Source organism: Benincasa hispida, chromosome 8 (genome assembly GCF_027475165.1).
Source record: "Benincasa hispida cultivar pf3 chromosome 8, pf3_genome.v1.1, whole genome shotgun sequence".
In the NCBI taxonomy this organism is placed as follows: domain Eukaryota; kingdom Viridiplantae; phylum Streptophyta; class Magnoliopsida; order Cucurbitales; family Cucurbitaceae; genus Benincasa; species Benincasa hispida.
The window spans coordinates 32099277-32115544 of record NC_143485.1 but is presented as its reverse complement, the minus strand read 5'-3'; the positions used below and the strand labels follow the sequence as shown (position 1 = coordinate 32115544).

The 16268-nt window shown below is 32.8% G+C and overlaps 1 protein-coding gene across 5 annotated transcripts; it reads right to left on the bottom strand.

The window, feature by feature from the left end:
* Positions 1-2668: 2668 nt before the first annotated feature.
* On the bottom strand, positions 2669-15614 carry LOC120083612 (NagB/RpiA/CoA transferase-like superfamily protein). 5 transcript variants are annotated; one of them, XR_016531252.1, is made up of 11 exons: positions 15297-15614; positions 13862-13989; positions 12900-12969; positions 12215-12319; positions 11876-11971; positions 11730-11786; positions 10780-10897; positions 10625-10691; positions 9966-10069; positions 3026-3812; positions 2669-2921 (listed from the first exon to the last, which is right to left on the bottom strand). XR_016531252.1 is itself a non-coding variant. In XM_039039435.2 (10 exons), exons 1-9 carry the CDS (start codon positions 15471-15473, stop codon positions 10000-10002), a joined length of 888 nt encoding a protein of 295 aa, XP_038895363.1. In that variant the 5' UTR covers positions 15474-15614; the 3' UTR covers positions 2669-2921; positions 9966-9999. The 5 variants fall into 5 exon arrangements, 4 of the variants coding, with proteins under 4 accessions (XP_038895363.1, XP_038895364.1, XP_038895366.1 ...); XM_039039435.2 differs by lacking the exon at positions 3026-3812; XM_039039436.2 differs by lacking the exons at positions 2669-2921; positions 3026-3812 and adding an exon at positions 7954-8150.
* Between the last annotated feature and the right edge of the window lie 654 nt (positions 15615-16268).

Below are 16268 nucleotides of genomic sequence, written 5' to 3'. Positions count from 1 at the left end.
TCTATTGTTGTTGGAATACATCACAATCGACTTATTGTCATAAAATAATTTTAGTGGTCTTTCTATGCCAACCACTATCCGCAGCCCAGTGACAAAATTTCGCAACCATATTCCATGATTGGATGCCTCATAACATGCTATAAACTCCGCAGCCATGGTAGAAGAAGCCATAAGTGTTTGTTTAACACTTTTCCAAGATACAGATCCTCCAGCCAACATGAAGATCTAGCCTGAAGTGGATCGCAAAGTGTCTTGACATCCATCATAATCAGAATCAGAATACCCAATGATCTCCAAAACTTCTGATCTCCGATAAGTGAGCATATAATCTTTTGTTCTCTGTAAATACCTCATAACCCGTTTGACTGCTTTCCAATGATCCATCCCCGGGTTACTCAAATATCTGCCTAACACTCCAACTATGAACGCAATATCTGGACGCGTACAAATTTGAGCATACATTAGATTTCCAATGGCTGATGCATAAGGAACCTTCTGCATCTCCTTAGTCTCGAGTGTGGTCTTGGGGCATTGACCTAAATGAAATTTATCACCTTTAACGGTCAGGGTATCTCCCGACACACAGTCTTTCATGCCAAATCTACTCAAGATCTTTTCAATGTAGTTCTTTTGTGACAATCTCAAAATACCTTGAGAACGATCTTGCAGTATTTCAATTCCTAATACAAAAGAAGCATCACCAAGATCCTTCATCTCAAAATTTCTTTTGAGAAATCTCTTCGTGTCATACAATAAACCTACATCATTACTAGCTATGAGTATGTCATCAACATATAATACCAGAAAGATTGATTTACTCCCACTGAACTTATGATATACACAATCTTCCACAATGTTCACATCAAAACTAAATGAGGTTATCACTTCATGGAATTTGTGATACCATTGACGAGAGGCTTGCTTAAGACCGTAGATGGATTTCTTTAATTTGCACACCATAGACTTTGAATTATCAGACACAAAGTTTTCTAGTTGTACCATATAAATCGTCTCATCAATGTTCCCATTGAGAAACACAATTTTTACATCCATCTGGTGTAGCTCTAAATCAAAGTGAGCTACCAGTGCCATGATTACCCTAAAAGAGTCTTTCGATGAAATCGGAGAGAAAGTCTCTTTGTAATCAATGCCTTCCTTTTGAGTAAAACCCTTTGCAACAAGACGAGCCTTATATCTTTCGATATTGCCATGTGAATCCCTTTTGGTTTTAAATATCCATTTACAACCTATGGGTTTCACTCCTGATGGCAATTCGACAAGTTCCCAAACGTCATTGTCTTTCATGGATTTTATTTCCTCGTCCATAGCACTTATCCACTTTTGAGAGTTAGAACTTTGTAAAGCTTGTTGGAAGTTGATTGGATCATCTTCCATTATGCCCACATCATCCTTATGTTCTTGAAGAAACACAATATAATCATATGGAATTGCACTTCTTCTCTCTCTAGTAGATCTTCTTAGTGGCACTTCTTGAGGTTGTTGAGTTTGAACTTCAGGTTCAACGGGGACTTCAATGTTGTCTTATTCTATAATTGGTTCACTAATGAAGTCATGAATTGGAGCCTGAACATCATTTATAATCACATGAGGAAAAGAAACCAATTCCTCTTCAAAGACAACTTTTCTTATGTTATCTTCCCCCCCAAACTCAACATCTTCAAGGAATCTAGCATTTCCTGCCTCAAACAATGATCTAGAAGTGGGATCATAAAACTTGAAACCCCGAGAGTGCTCAGAATACCCAACAAAATAACATCTAATAGTTCTTGACTCCAATTTTCTTTCATTAGGCCTATAAGGCCTAGCCTCAGCTGGACAACCCCATATGTGAAGATGCCTAATACTAGGCTTCTTTCCTATCTACAACTCATAAGGAGTTTTGGCTATTGCTTTACTAGGTACCCTATTAAGGATATATGTTGCAGTCTTTAGTGCCTCTCCCCAAAGGGATTCTGGTAGAGAAGAATGACTAATCATACTTCTTACCATATCCTTAAGTGTTCTATTTCGCCTTTCTGTTACACCATTCATGCTGGGTTTACCCGACATAGTGTATTGCGGGACGATTCCACATTCCTTTAGGTATTTGGCAAAGGGCCCTGGACGTTGTTCACCTGATCCATCATATCTACCGTTATATTCACCACCACGATCAGATTTGACAGCCTTAATTTTCTTTCCAAGTTGAAGTTCAACTTCAACTTTGAAAGACTTAAAAAGGTCCAAGGATTGAGACTTCTCATGAATTAAATATAGGTACCCATATCTTGAATAGTCGTCTATGAATGTAATAAAATATTGTTGTCCATTCCAAGAGGCCGTAGGGAATGGACCACAAATGTCTATATGTATTAGTTCTAAGACGTTTAAGCATCTGTTGGCACCTAATTTTCTTATGTTTGTCTGTTTTCCTTTAATACATTCCATACAAACATTGAAGTTACTTAAATCAAGGGAATCAAGAATTCCATCTGACACAAGTCTCTGAATTCTCTATTTAGAGATGTGACCTAAACGCTTGTGCCATAACATAGCAAAATTCTCATTTAATTTACGCTTTGTACCACATGAATTAGATAACAGGATCTTGTTAAATGAAGCAAAAGAATCAAGCATATATAGATTATCAATTAAAGAACCGGACCAATAAGCTTAGAATCTTGAAAAAGACTAACTTTATTATTTTCAAAAAAACAAGAAAAACCAAAATTGTCCAAACTGAAAATAGAAACTAAATTTCGTCTAAATGACGGTACAACAAAAGTCTCATTCAGATCCAAATAACAACTAGGTTTTAAAAGTAATCTAAAATTTCCAATAGCTTCAATTGGAACTGCTTTGCCATCGCCCACATAGATGAATCTTTCAGCATTACTTGGCGGTCGGCTCCATAGGCAACCCTGCATTGATATACTTATATGAGTAGTAGCACCAGAATCTACCCACAAAGTATCTGTAGGTACAGAAGCTAAATTAACTTCAGAACAAACAAAAGTAAGTTTACCCTTTTTTACATGCTACTTGGCGTACTTGGGATAATCTTTCTTGAAGTGACATTTCTTTTTGCAGAAAAAACAAGGATTTTCAGTAGCTTGTTTCTTGTTTTTTATTCTGCTGAGATGTCCCTTCTGCAGCATCCACAATCCTCATTTTCTTCTTATCACGAGAGCCTATTGCTAAATGAGTACTTTCTGTCCTTTCTTTCTTAATCCCATCTTCTTCTTGCACACATTATGAGATAAGCTCATTAATACTCCATTTACCCTTCTGAGTATTATAGCTTATCTTAAACTGAGTGAATTGTGCAAGAAGAGAGATAAGTACCAGATGCACAAGTAAATTTCCATTTATCTCGATATCAAGTGCCTTTAATTTACCTGCGAGATTGGACATTTCCATAATGTACTCCCTTATGTTTCCATTGCCCTTATACCTCATAGAAGTTAAAGAAGTCAAAAGACTACTTGCTTCCCCTTTCTCATTTTTAGCAAAATATTTTTCAATTGGAGCAAGAAACTTATTGACATTTTCACTTTCCGTGATAGAGCCCTGAAAAGACTCCGGAATGGAGTGGCTAATGATCATCAGACACATGCGATTTGACCGTTCTCACTTCTCTATATTAGCCGTATTTGGTTGTTCCTCAGTAGAAGTAGGTTTATCGGTCCTTAATGCAAGATCCAAATCCATACACCCAAGAAGTATCTCTAGGCTTTCTTTCCAAATCATGAAGTTCGATCCATTCAACTTAGGGATTGAACTTAGATTTCCAGATATTTGAGTAAGACCAACTGAAACAATAAACAACAAAACATATGCTCACAATTAAAACATAACAAAATAATTTCAAATATGTGGTGGATCCCTTTAACAAGATACCTAGCACAACATTGATGTCCAGCCTTTGGGCAAAAAACACTAACTGTAAATGGTACTCTCAACGTAGTAATCAAAGTCCTGACAATTAACTCTGTAAAAAAAAAAAAAAAAAATAGCCTTTCTTTGGACCGACTACTTTTCACATGAGCAATCCTTATAATTGCCACATACTCATTACCACATGCATACCCACAATTTGGCCAAATAATTATCTTCCTTTGGGCCGAAAATTATCCGCATAAATTCATGAATATGCACATCTTATATTTCATAATTAAAACGATCTAGATAATAGAGGTTACTTTGGTAACATATTATTTTTGACCAATTCAATCTAAAATATAAGATACAATAATATAATAATATTATTGTACAAAAAATAAAGGAGAAAGAACACCAAATAGTCTTTTACAAAATTCACTTAATAATTGTATACACATAATACAATTAAAGTAACATAAACATGTGAATATCACAAAAATAATCAAATTGTAGATTTTAATTCACAAACTTATCAATCAAGAACTAAGAACCCTTTTCAAGAATTTCACCAAGTTATTAATCAATAAAACTTAGAAGCGGGCAAGAAGTTCAATCAGCAATTAATCCAAATAGTTGACAAATTCGATATTATCAAACTATTAAAAAATAAATTCACTAAGTTCAATCAGTTTTTTTTTTAACCTTAAAAAAAAAAAACCATCAGTGTCCAAAAATCATCAATCACAATTCATTTTTTTTTTTTTTGAAACTCATATTCATCAATTAAGTATTAACATTACTTTTCAGTTAAAAAAAAACAGCGACAACATTAACTTTTCCATTATCAATCAAATTTAAAATCGAACTCATAAAGTCATCCATTAAGAATTAAAGAAAAAAAAACTGATAATTAAAACCAAGAACCGCCGGCAAGACTTTAATTGGTAATTGACCGATACCTTCGCCCAACAACAACTCCAGTCAGTAGCAACTAAAGACCTAACTCCTTCAATCGGTCTTTAATTTTTTTTTCCAGTAGATTTCATCACATTGGTGGACTTTTGTCAAGAATGTTGAACTGAACATCCTTAATTTTGACAATAATAGAACTAAGGTTTTTTTTCTCTTAAAAAAAAACTTTAGGAAACCACGTTCAATCAAAATAATCAACCAAAAAAATTGACTTTAATCCACCACTAGCACATCATTTATAATCGGTGATGGGTATGCCAAATACCACAGACAAGAATACGAGTTGCAAGAACACATGCCAAAGAAAACAATGACCGCCGAGATTTCCATCCTACCATCGATGAATTTACAACGCTGCTATAGTAAGCCAACCATTTTTTTTTTTTAATTCTTTAAATTCTTTACCGAAACCAAAATTTAATCAACAATGCCAATGGAAAATGCATAAACTAACAATCCAACATGAAATTCATGCTCTGATACCACTTGTTAGCATAAATTCTTTATATCTATATTGAATAGATAAACCCTAGGATCATTCATGTCAAATTGTCAAGAATAACATATCGGATTCCATTGCAAAATTGATGATAGCTTCAAGATGATGATGGATGACTATGGTCTTCCTCAACCAAAACTTCGAATGCCCTTAGTGGGATCTCTCTCTAGATGAGATTCAAGAAAGACGAAATGCTTATTGTTTTGGTATATCGGGGACCATAGCGCTAAGGTCTCTTTATATACTAGTTCAATTAGGGTTTCTATTAAACGTAATTAACTAGGAATGAATTTCTACCCATTAAGTCCATACTCAATTAGGAATCTAGGACCTTAATTAATTAGATCACATAATAAGGTCCAATCTAATAAAATAATTCAATGTGATAAATTATTAATCTACATACATAGTTCATATTTTAATTAAACATACTATTATTTAAATATGTCTAAACAGAAACTTGAAAGTAGAGAAATTGGAAGCAATAAAAAGAAGGAACCGTATAACTTCAGCAAAGAATTTGGGAAAGATAACATTGAAGGTCCAATTTCAGAATTTCGAAACTAAAACACAGAACGTAATAAACTTCCAAAAGTTTTTAATCCTTCCCTACAAACTGATTTTATCGTTCAGTACAAGATCGAAAAGTAAACCCCTAATAACTTCTTTTTGTTTGTTAAAGGCTCGTTTGATAATTTTTCCGTTTCTTATTTTCTGTTTTCCATTTCCTGTTTTCTCTTTTTTTATAACAAAAAAATAAGAATATTTTTTATAAATATTATTGTTCCCTGTTTCTTCCAATAAACAGAAATAAAAACTTGTTTGATGATTTTTTTTATAAAATAATATAAAAAAGAAGATATGTCATACATAAAACATTGAAAAAAGTATTATAAAAAATTTATGTCATCTAATATAAGTAAATCTCGATGACAATTAAACATAATAACAAAGTTGCGATACGGCTTATCACCAGCAGTCTACTCAAGGTTCCAACCTCAATGGTTAGCATCATATATCGATTTGGAGAGTGGATTGGTTGATTTTTTTTCTTCTGCATCTACGATTAGGATTTCTCAATCTCGTGACTAGAGCTTGGGGATTTTGTTTAGTTAGTAAGGGAGTAGGTAGGGGTATCTAACATTCCTTCCTTATGAGTGGAAATCCAATATATCCTATCCTTCATATGTTGTTCAAATCCGACACTATCATCTCTAACCCGAGCCATTTATTTTAAATGATGTCAAGTCAAATTAAACTTAATTATATTATTATGTAAATGTCATTATTGTAAAATATTAAAATTAAATTAAATGTCTTACTTAACAAAATTTATATATTATAAATTTCTCCTCAGTTTCAGATATACTAAATTTTTTAGAATTAAAATAATATATAAACATGCATATTAAAAAAATTAATACTCAAAAGTTGAAATATAATAAAATAATATATATATCAAAAATTAAAATAATATATAAATCTAAATATTGGAGAATTTTAAAATGCAAAATAAAAATAATAGATTTTTTAAAAAATAGCCAAATTAATAAATAATAAAAAATAGAAATAAATATAAAATAAAAAAGAAAATAAAAGTGCACATCTTGGAAGTTGAAATTTGAAATATAAATAAAATAAAAAAGATGAAAATAAGTATAAAAGAAAAAAATGCCTAGCTTAGGAGTTGAACACACACACACACAAAAGGTAAAAGGATAGTTTAAGCTTACATCACTACAATGGGGTAAGGATGAGTTTTGATGCATAAAAGAAACAGATCGCATAAATAACAAACAAAAGAGTAGTTTCGACCCATTTTCAGAAACATTTCTCAAATTCTAGAAACAATAAATAAGAACAGTTATCAAATAAGTTAGTTTCTTTAAAAATGAAAAACATAAAACGGAAACGTTATCAAACAGATCCTAAGAAAGTATATCAAAATGGATTAAAGTATAAAGAAATTTCAATGTGTTTTGAATAAAAAAAAAAAAAAAATTCTGGAATATATACATATATATATATATATGTAATATTTGGCATTATAAAACTTATTTCATGGAGATAAACTTGTGTTAATGTTGATTTGATGCAATATAGTTCAATCTCTAGTACTTGATTATCTGATTCTCTTTAAGGCATATCTACCAAATATAGCTTACAATTTAAATATAAGACATATCTTGTGCATTCTCATTCAATTCAAAAAAGTTGAATAAGAATGCACAAGATTACTTTGCACCTTTGAAATTTAATATTTTTTTATCTCATCTTACTGCACAAAAATTATCAAATCATAAAAGTATAAAAGTGAATTTTTGCTCATTAAATATCCTACGACTAAAGATTTAAGATCTGTTTGAATTGAGTTGAGAACAAAGTATTTTTCAAAAAACTCATTTTTATTTAAACATTTTTAATAAAAATGAACTAAAATACATTTAAAAAGCTATTTTGAATTGTTACCAAACACTCCAATTTCTTTGGAAATGGCTTATTTTTTAAATTAAACACTTTAAAATGTATTCTAAATATATCATTAAACTACGAGGCAGATTAAGTAACTCCACATCATCACCTGCCCCCACAACCAAAGATTTAAACTAAAAACAATTTGATTTTCGTTTTATGAAAAACGATGAAAAAATTACAAATATTTTCAGCCATGTTCATAATCATCCAATCCACCATTTTGTAACTTTAAAATACTAAATACCTCAAAGAATATGGAACTGTTCTAGCAGGTTTTAGTGTTCTTGTTGTCACAGTGAATTGATTCCAATCTCCAAAGAATCTTCAAAACGGTAGAAACTCATATTGATGATATGTTATAAAACAATGAAAACAAGAACCAACTAAGGAGAAGAGAAAGTAGAGATGATTATACTGTATATTCAAGTATATCATTCAAAGGTTCCAATGACCTTTGTTTATATAATTCACAAGATATGAAAAGATAAAAATATTAATAAAGATACGAAAGATATTTGGAAATATATAATCTATGAACATCCATATACCATTAGAATATTTATAACAAATTTTAAGTGTCATTTGATAACCATTTGATTTTTAGTTTTTGAAAATTAAGTTCATAAATACCGTTTTTGTTCCATTGTAATTTTTAGAATTGTTTTCAAAATTTAAGTTAAATTTAGAGGAAACTTATGAATAAAATAAAAGACTTTTTTTAAAAAAAAAAATTAGCTAAGAGTTCAAATGGTGTTCAAAAACCATGAAATATATATAACAAAAAATAGCAAGGGAACAAAACAGTTAGAAAATAAAAAAAAACTATTTCATTTCGTAGTGGTAGAAATTAATTTTTAACTACAGAACCTATTTAATCAGAAATATCAGTTGCTCCCAAAGTTTTGAACTCCATTCAAACTCAAATGATCCTTTTGTCTCTTCCTCTTCTCCTTTTCTTTATTTCTCCATTTCTCGGTATCATTTTAGAAGGAAAATAAGCTCTTGAGAGAAAGCAGTTAAAATGTCAATGGATAACCACTTTTCCCACAGTTAATCAATCAATCCTCCACGTCTTCTGTCATCAGTTATCCACCAGACCAAACCGTCAAATTACAGTTGGAAATTCAAACCTTAATTTACTCAAAAACTCCCAACTCCTGACAGAATTTGAACTTTTGAAGCATCTCTCTCTCTAATCCCATGATTCCCATAATGCATAAAGTCTCATCTTTTACACATTTTCTTACTTCCGATCCCTCACCCTTCCCTTCTCTTCTCCTACTCCTCCTCATCTTCACCTTCCATATCCCCACATGTCGTTTCTTCTCTTACCACCATTTTCCAAGGCCTTCTCTGTACTATAACAGTTGTGTTGGCCATCATAAGATACTCTGCAATCCCATTGCAATATCCAGACCTAGAAGGTTGCCTTGTGGTGGTTGGGCTTTACGAGCAGCGCCAATCACCTTACTCGTGGCGGCAAGTTGGTTGAGTCAGAAGGACTCAGCCGGAGTCACTGCCAGGAAGTGGGGGTCTCAGGGCTGCTGTGTTCTGACCATTTCGGATCACAAGGCAGAGGCTGAAGAAACTGGTGGTTGTACTCCTTGGGTTCTTGTTGGAATGATACTACTACTATTCAATATGGCTCAACGGCAGGCACTCATTCGGCACTGCTTGTTTGTAAAATGTATGTGATGATTGGCTCTACACGTTCAGAAAAAGAAAAGAATAGAAATGGACAGCTAAAGACTGATCAACACTTGTTTAAGTTTGTGTAAGACCTGCTTGTTTGTAAGAGAAGTTCATTTTCACTAATGATTGGAATGAGAGTTCAGTTTAAGTTTGTGCAAGACCTGTAAATCAATTACACTAACTAGTTGCATTGCTTTCTACTATAAATGATTAGAGAATGTACAGCAGTTACAGTCATATTGGTTGAACATTGATGAGATAAAAGTACTCTGGGATGAAAATATAGAGCTAGCATGACGTAAAATAGAATACTTTTAACGTCATCCAAAACCTTTATATTCATCTAATATCAACCGTAGAAAAATATTTTATGTAGCCCTTGTAATGGTTTACATAATCATTTCCACAAAATTTATGTTGGGACATCCATTACTAGTAAAATTACCTGTGATGGCATTGATTTGTGAACCGCAATCATTCTATGCCATATTCCTCTGCAGATTGTCAATAATTTGCAGCCCACTTTCTGATGCAATAACCGCCGTGCATCTGTAACACATGGGGAAGTATAAACGAACATTTCAACTTTTCTGAACTTAAATCCAGTGTGTTATTAGCAAATATATATATCTATATATATGGACCATGCTGAATAGTTAAGAACATGTGAGGGTTTTCAGAGAAGATATTTCCTACGGGATGAATGTGGAATGAAGTATAATTCAGAAGAGTATTACTTTTCAACTATGAATAACATCAATTCAACAAAATAAATCTATTGGATGAAGCTGATGGAAGGTTGATTCTGAAAATGAGGTATGAAGGCAGACGATGATGTCCAATATGTAGGATTTTTATTTTTTTATTTATTTATTTAAGTAAACAAAACTTTTCATTGATAAAATGAAAAGAGACTAATACTCAAAGTACAATGAGAAACAATGAAACAAAAGCAAATACAAGCAATTAAGAACTCAGAAAGAGTATGTAGCCGAAAGATGAAGACCTCGAGGATTGAAATAGCAAAAAAAAATTAAAAATTCACTCTTTTTAGCAAGAAGAACGCCATTTTAGCAAACAGAAGCAATGGAGAGAAATACTAACGGAAATTTAGAAATGACTCCATGATCTACGACTCCATTGATCTGATCAAGACTTTCCGCTACTTCAGCTGCAAATGCATTTCATTTCTTGAGAAATTATTTCATGACAACTATGAAGGGATGAAAACAGAGGCGTGAGAAGAAATTGTTACACACCTAGGCTTGATATAGGAGATGTAAATATGACATCCAGTACGTTATGCCCTTCTCTAGTGACAAGTGGGAAGTCGCCCCCAAGGGGACCTGCATGCCCAATCGATGGCCTCCTCCATACCTTCATATGAAAAATTGGATGTTATGGTGAAGTTTAAATAATCTGAAATAGGACTCCTGCTAAATACCGATGCTTAGAAACCAAAGGTTACGATTTCATATCGAATACATGTTTATGATTGGCATCTCCCACCAGAAACATCATTCCTTTACTTGAACAGATAGAACAAGATACAACTGTGTCCTTGAGATTTAAAGAAACATCGTTCATTTTCTTGGCCAAATAAAATTACTACATTACTTTCACTGGATAAGGACCTCTTTTGATTTAAAATTACTACATTACTTTCACTGAATAAGGACCTCTTTTGATTTTTCACCCTTATGGAAAATTTGACAATACATAGCTAATGACAAAGAAAAGCAAACAAATCAATATTTCCATATGTTGTGCATGGTTAAATAGGACATGCTATGTATAGATTACAAAAGTTATTCAAAATTGAAATAAAATATAAGATGAAACAACGTATATCCTTTATATTGTTTTGCCAGGTCTACAAATAATTAACCCCGGCCACACTTTTGAAATTTTTTTTTTTTTAATCTTGAATTTTGACTTATATAAAAAGTGACAAACAGTTCGTTGTCTCTTCATAATTTACATTATGTATGGCATTCTTCAAAAGAAAAAACTATGATGAGCATGCTGCGTATATATATAAAACTGTAAGATTCCTAAATATGTAATCTATTCATAAGCAGGTGCAGGATAAAGTGACGAGTTCGGCTTTCTGAGCTTTACATAGGTAAATAATAAAATCAAGGAATCCACTTAGTAAAAGTAGCATGCAAAGTCTGATAAAGTTGTAATCCATAAGTACAAAGCTCACCTCTGCATCACCTAAAAAGAGATCATCAATTTCTTCTGCAGTTTGCATCCAATTAAGCTGAAAATAAATTCAGCTTTCATCATTAGCTATCTGGTAATCTATATCATATATAAGCCATGCTATAGATTATAATGATGTCTTCTCACAGAATTCACTAAAACCGGAATCGAACCCTCAGGGCCACCCATATATTGGCTTTCTTTTATCATGAATGCAAGCTGGTTGGAGGCATTTATTATAGACTGCAAAGAGATGAAAGACAAGAAATGAACATATAACATAACAATATATCAATATATTCTAGGTCTTGCAGTTTTAAGTCTTCACATGACAAACACCAAATTACTATCATACATTAAAAACAAAATTGTTTATGATAAATATAAACGATTGGTTCCAAACTCAAGGATCTTTTCCCTAGTACAGGTTGAAAATCGTAAGCACATTGATTTAAGAGCTTTTGACGAAAGGAAGATTTTATTCACCTTCTCTTGAATTATTGAATCTTCCACTTGCGGTTTCCTATGCCCAATGACAGCAATAAGTGTTCCTTCTTCTATAATATCAGCATCATCAAATGAAAAATCAATCTACAAAAGAACAAACTTCTTATTTACTTGACTGAGGTTTAACATAAAAATAACACTAAAATAAAATTTTGATAAGTACCATTATTTTAGACAGAAAAAAATGTGCAGATATAAATAATCTTTCATGTCACTGGAGAAAAAATGAACTTTTCACCTTCAATGCCCAACCTTTGAAGAGTATCTAAAATGCATTTCTATTCTATAATTCACTATTAGGGACTTTGTGACTCCTATTTGGGTTAATTGGGTTCACTACAATTACTAATTTTTTTATCAACAGAGTTCTTATGAGAATCTTAGTAATATCCAGAATAAATTAGGGTTCTCTGGTCCATTATCTCAGTTTCTCATAACTTGGTAGGCCACAAAAACTTTTCATATTCCTCATGCACCCTGATGATAAAGAAACGTTATCTCAGTTCCTCATGCATCCTGATAAAGAAACGTTAAACAAATATGAGGAGTCTCTCATCTACCATTTGAAGGTTTTCCCTTTATAACTAAACTTAAAGACTGCCTTGGCTTCAAAATGCACTCCAGTAAAGAGCATAATGAATTAAGAATTAGAAGTTTAGCTCACTTGAGAACTATCATTGAACTGGTCTAATGGAATTCCTGCCTTGGCAGCTTCACTTGCACTTGCTATGGACCTGCATCAAGTCAAGGAAACTGACACAGTGCGTTAAGAATGAAACAACAAAAAAGCAAGTTATTTTGTCTTCCAGAAATAAAAACATGGTGCATAAAGAATGAGAAGTACAATAAAGATAGTCATTGTCTCAAATTACAAGTGTAACTACAATTATTATGACTTGACAGTTAAATTGTCTTTCAGAAATATCATTAACAAGTTGGAAGTCACTCAACTGGTAAATATGTAGACATAGTCTGCACCGAAAACCTCAATGTAAAATAGGAATCGGAACAATGTAAATGTCATAGTTGAAATTGGGTGGAAAGAATCTGTAAGGTACCTATAGGGATATTGGTACGGTATCAGTAAGAAACATAAGGGTAATTAGTTAGTGAGTGAGTTAATGTGTTTGGTAATAAATAAAGGGAAGTGGTTTGAGGGGAGATAAGCAATTGATGAGTGTTGTAGAGCTTGAGTTAGCATACTCAAGAGGGAGGTTCCAAGTACCTTTATACTCGGGTTATCTTGTAGTTATTCCGTTATATTTCAATATATTCCAGATCTTAATTCTAGTTAGGAGGTACCCTAAGAGAATCTCAATTTGGATTGTGACCTGACATCTCCAATGGCTTCAAGAGATATGCACACTTTACAGTACATCTTCACTAACTTTATACATCCAAGAATAGAACTTTAAACACAAAACAGGTATAGATACCTGTAAAGAAGATTTTAATAATTTCTAAAAATGCTTCCTCACATCAATCCAATCCAGTGTCCATAAGAAAGAAGAGCATGATAACAAACTGCCAATTGTTTTAACGAAGGTCGAATTGGAATTAGGTAAATGATGAAACCATGCAGAAAGTATTTGACACTGTCAATGAATTCAAAGGATAGTAACTCACATGGGTACCCCAACTATATCTTTCAAAGCACCTGTCCGAAGCAGCCGGCCAAGATATTGAATGGCCATACCAGAAGCTTGTCCAGACCCCAAGCCAATAACCATTCCACTTTTTACATATGCGTCCACCTAAATTACAAAGAATCACGTCAATCATTTTCCTCCAGAACAAACATACCCTCTAGTTAACAAAAGCATCAGCGAACTAGTTCACATATAGATCAAATAATCACAAGACAAAAATCATGGACTCCTCTAAATATTTCAATTTAGACTATCCATCCATCATTTCACTAATACCCTTTTAAGATTTTTCAATCCCGTGTTTTGATCCTTTCTTAAACCAGAAGGGCCAAATCATCGATTTATCCAAAAGCTTAAGCTGATGGGTGAAGTAAATTTAATATTATATTAATATTTTAGCATTTTTCCTCACTTGTGGGCTTGTAATTTGTACAAAACTCAACAATTTGAAATCAATACTAATTAGAGTGGAAATAACATTTCAGGAGTTTAAACATAGGAATTCCTGAACCTCCTAGACCTCCTGCTCTATTACCTTGTATCGATTGACCCAAAAGCTAAAGCTGATGGGAGAAGTAAATTTAATGTTATATCAATACTTTAACACTAACAACACTTCACTCATAATCCATGTCTTTTATTTGTTTGGCAATATACCTATAAGCTAAGAAACACATACACTTTATTTTGGCTATTGTGTCCATGACCGATACTTGGACACTCCGACACAAAATCGAACACTTAATAGTACAATAGATGTGTTAGACATTAGTTGTACAAAGTCAAAATAGGACCAACATTTAGTAGACATGCATCAAACACTTCTAACATATACTAAGTTATATGACAAAAAAAAAATATTTGAGAGTAAAATACATCAAACTAATTTTTTAAGCATAGAAATGAATAAACTCATTAACTTTGAATTTCCTTCTTGTTTAAAAATGATATGTATTTTTTAAAATGTATGAACTCATTAACTTTGAATTTCCTTCTTGTTTAAAAATAATATACATTTTTTAAAAGGTATGTTTTAATAAATATGTTCTTCCTGTGTCCGTGTCCTAAGTTTTTAAAATGCATCATGTATCAGATCCATATCTATGGTTCTTAGCTTCAATGAATCACTGCAATTGCTGCTTCTCCCATTCTAATCATTCCCATTTGCTCAAATCAATTCACCAGTTCAAAACGCTAGGTAAAAATAAAATCACACAAATATATACATACATATATATATACAAGCAACGCTGCGCCTTACAGTCACATTATGATTACACCGAGAAGATTCATTCCCAAAACAGAGTTCATGCATCTCTTTTACCAGAACAAGGAAAACACGAGAACGCTATCAATCGAGACATTGATTTCAAAACACAATCTAAGAAATGCTCGTTACTTGCAAACCATACCGTATGCTTGGCTGCTTGAAGAAGGGGAGAACCACCGGCAAGAACGGAGGTTGAAGCAGAAATTATGAAGCGATTTCTTCCAAGTTTGATCTTGGGGCTACACTTGCGCAAAGTAATGGATTTGGAGGAGCATGTGTAAGGAGAAGTTGAAAGCGAAGCAGCCATGCCCACTCTCATTCCGCCTCTCTTCCACTACTAATAACTTTCAGTTGAGATTCAAGCAATGGAGTGGATAAGAAAGCTTGAGGTCGAGGCTCAGTGTCAGTGACATGTACGGCAGTTGTTTGGGGCTTGGCCATGCTAATGATTTTTTTAAAGTAATGTTATTTAATTAAATATTAACAAAAATAGAGTGGAAGGTAAAGTAATGTTTAAGGTTACTAAATTGTGGACAGTATACACGATTGCATTATATTGTATACTTGGGGTAAGTAATTTTGCCAAAATCGCATGAGTTGGAATCCCATTCTAATTAAGGATTCTTGTGGTTCCGGAGAGCTTTCCCCATTTTCCGCCCGCCTCTTTGGTCTTAAGAATGAGTGATTGCCCTTCTCCAATCCTTACTACCCAACCATAGAAATGACAGCTAATGCGTTCCACTTATTGAACAGGTTTCTGGAAAAATCTCTACGAATTCTTCTTTGCAAGAGACATCCCCAGGTGGTTTAGTGATATCTCCGGCAGCCTTGTTGGGATCTCCAAATCGAATAATTTATTTACAAGATGCTCTTAGGGGTTTTATTTTCTCAGGTTTCAACTTTTGACTTTTCTAAAAAAAAAAAAAAGACTTTGACCTACTCCCTAAGCAGAGATGCACATTTTATACAGGTAGTAAGGTCATGTATACTCATGGGATGGTTTTTTTTTTTTTTTTTTTTTTTTTGAGTAATGCTCCAATTCCATTGCATCCAAATCAATCGAAAATCTAAGTTGTTGTCCAGTAAACTATTATACTTCTCACATGTAGTATCC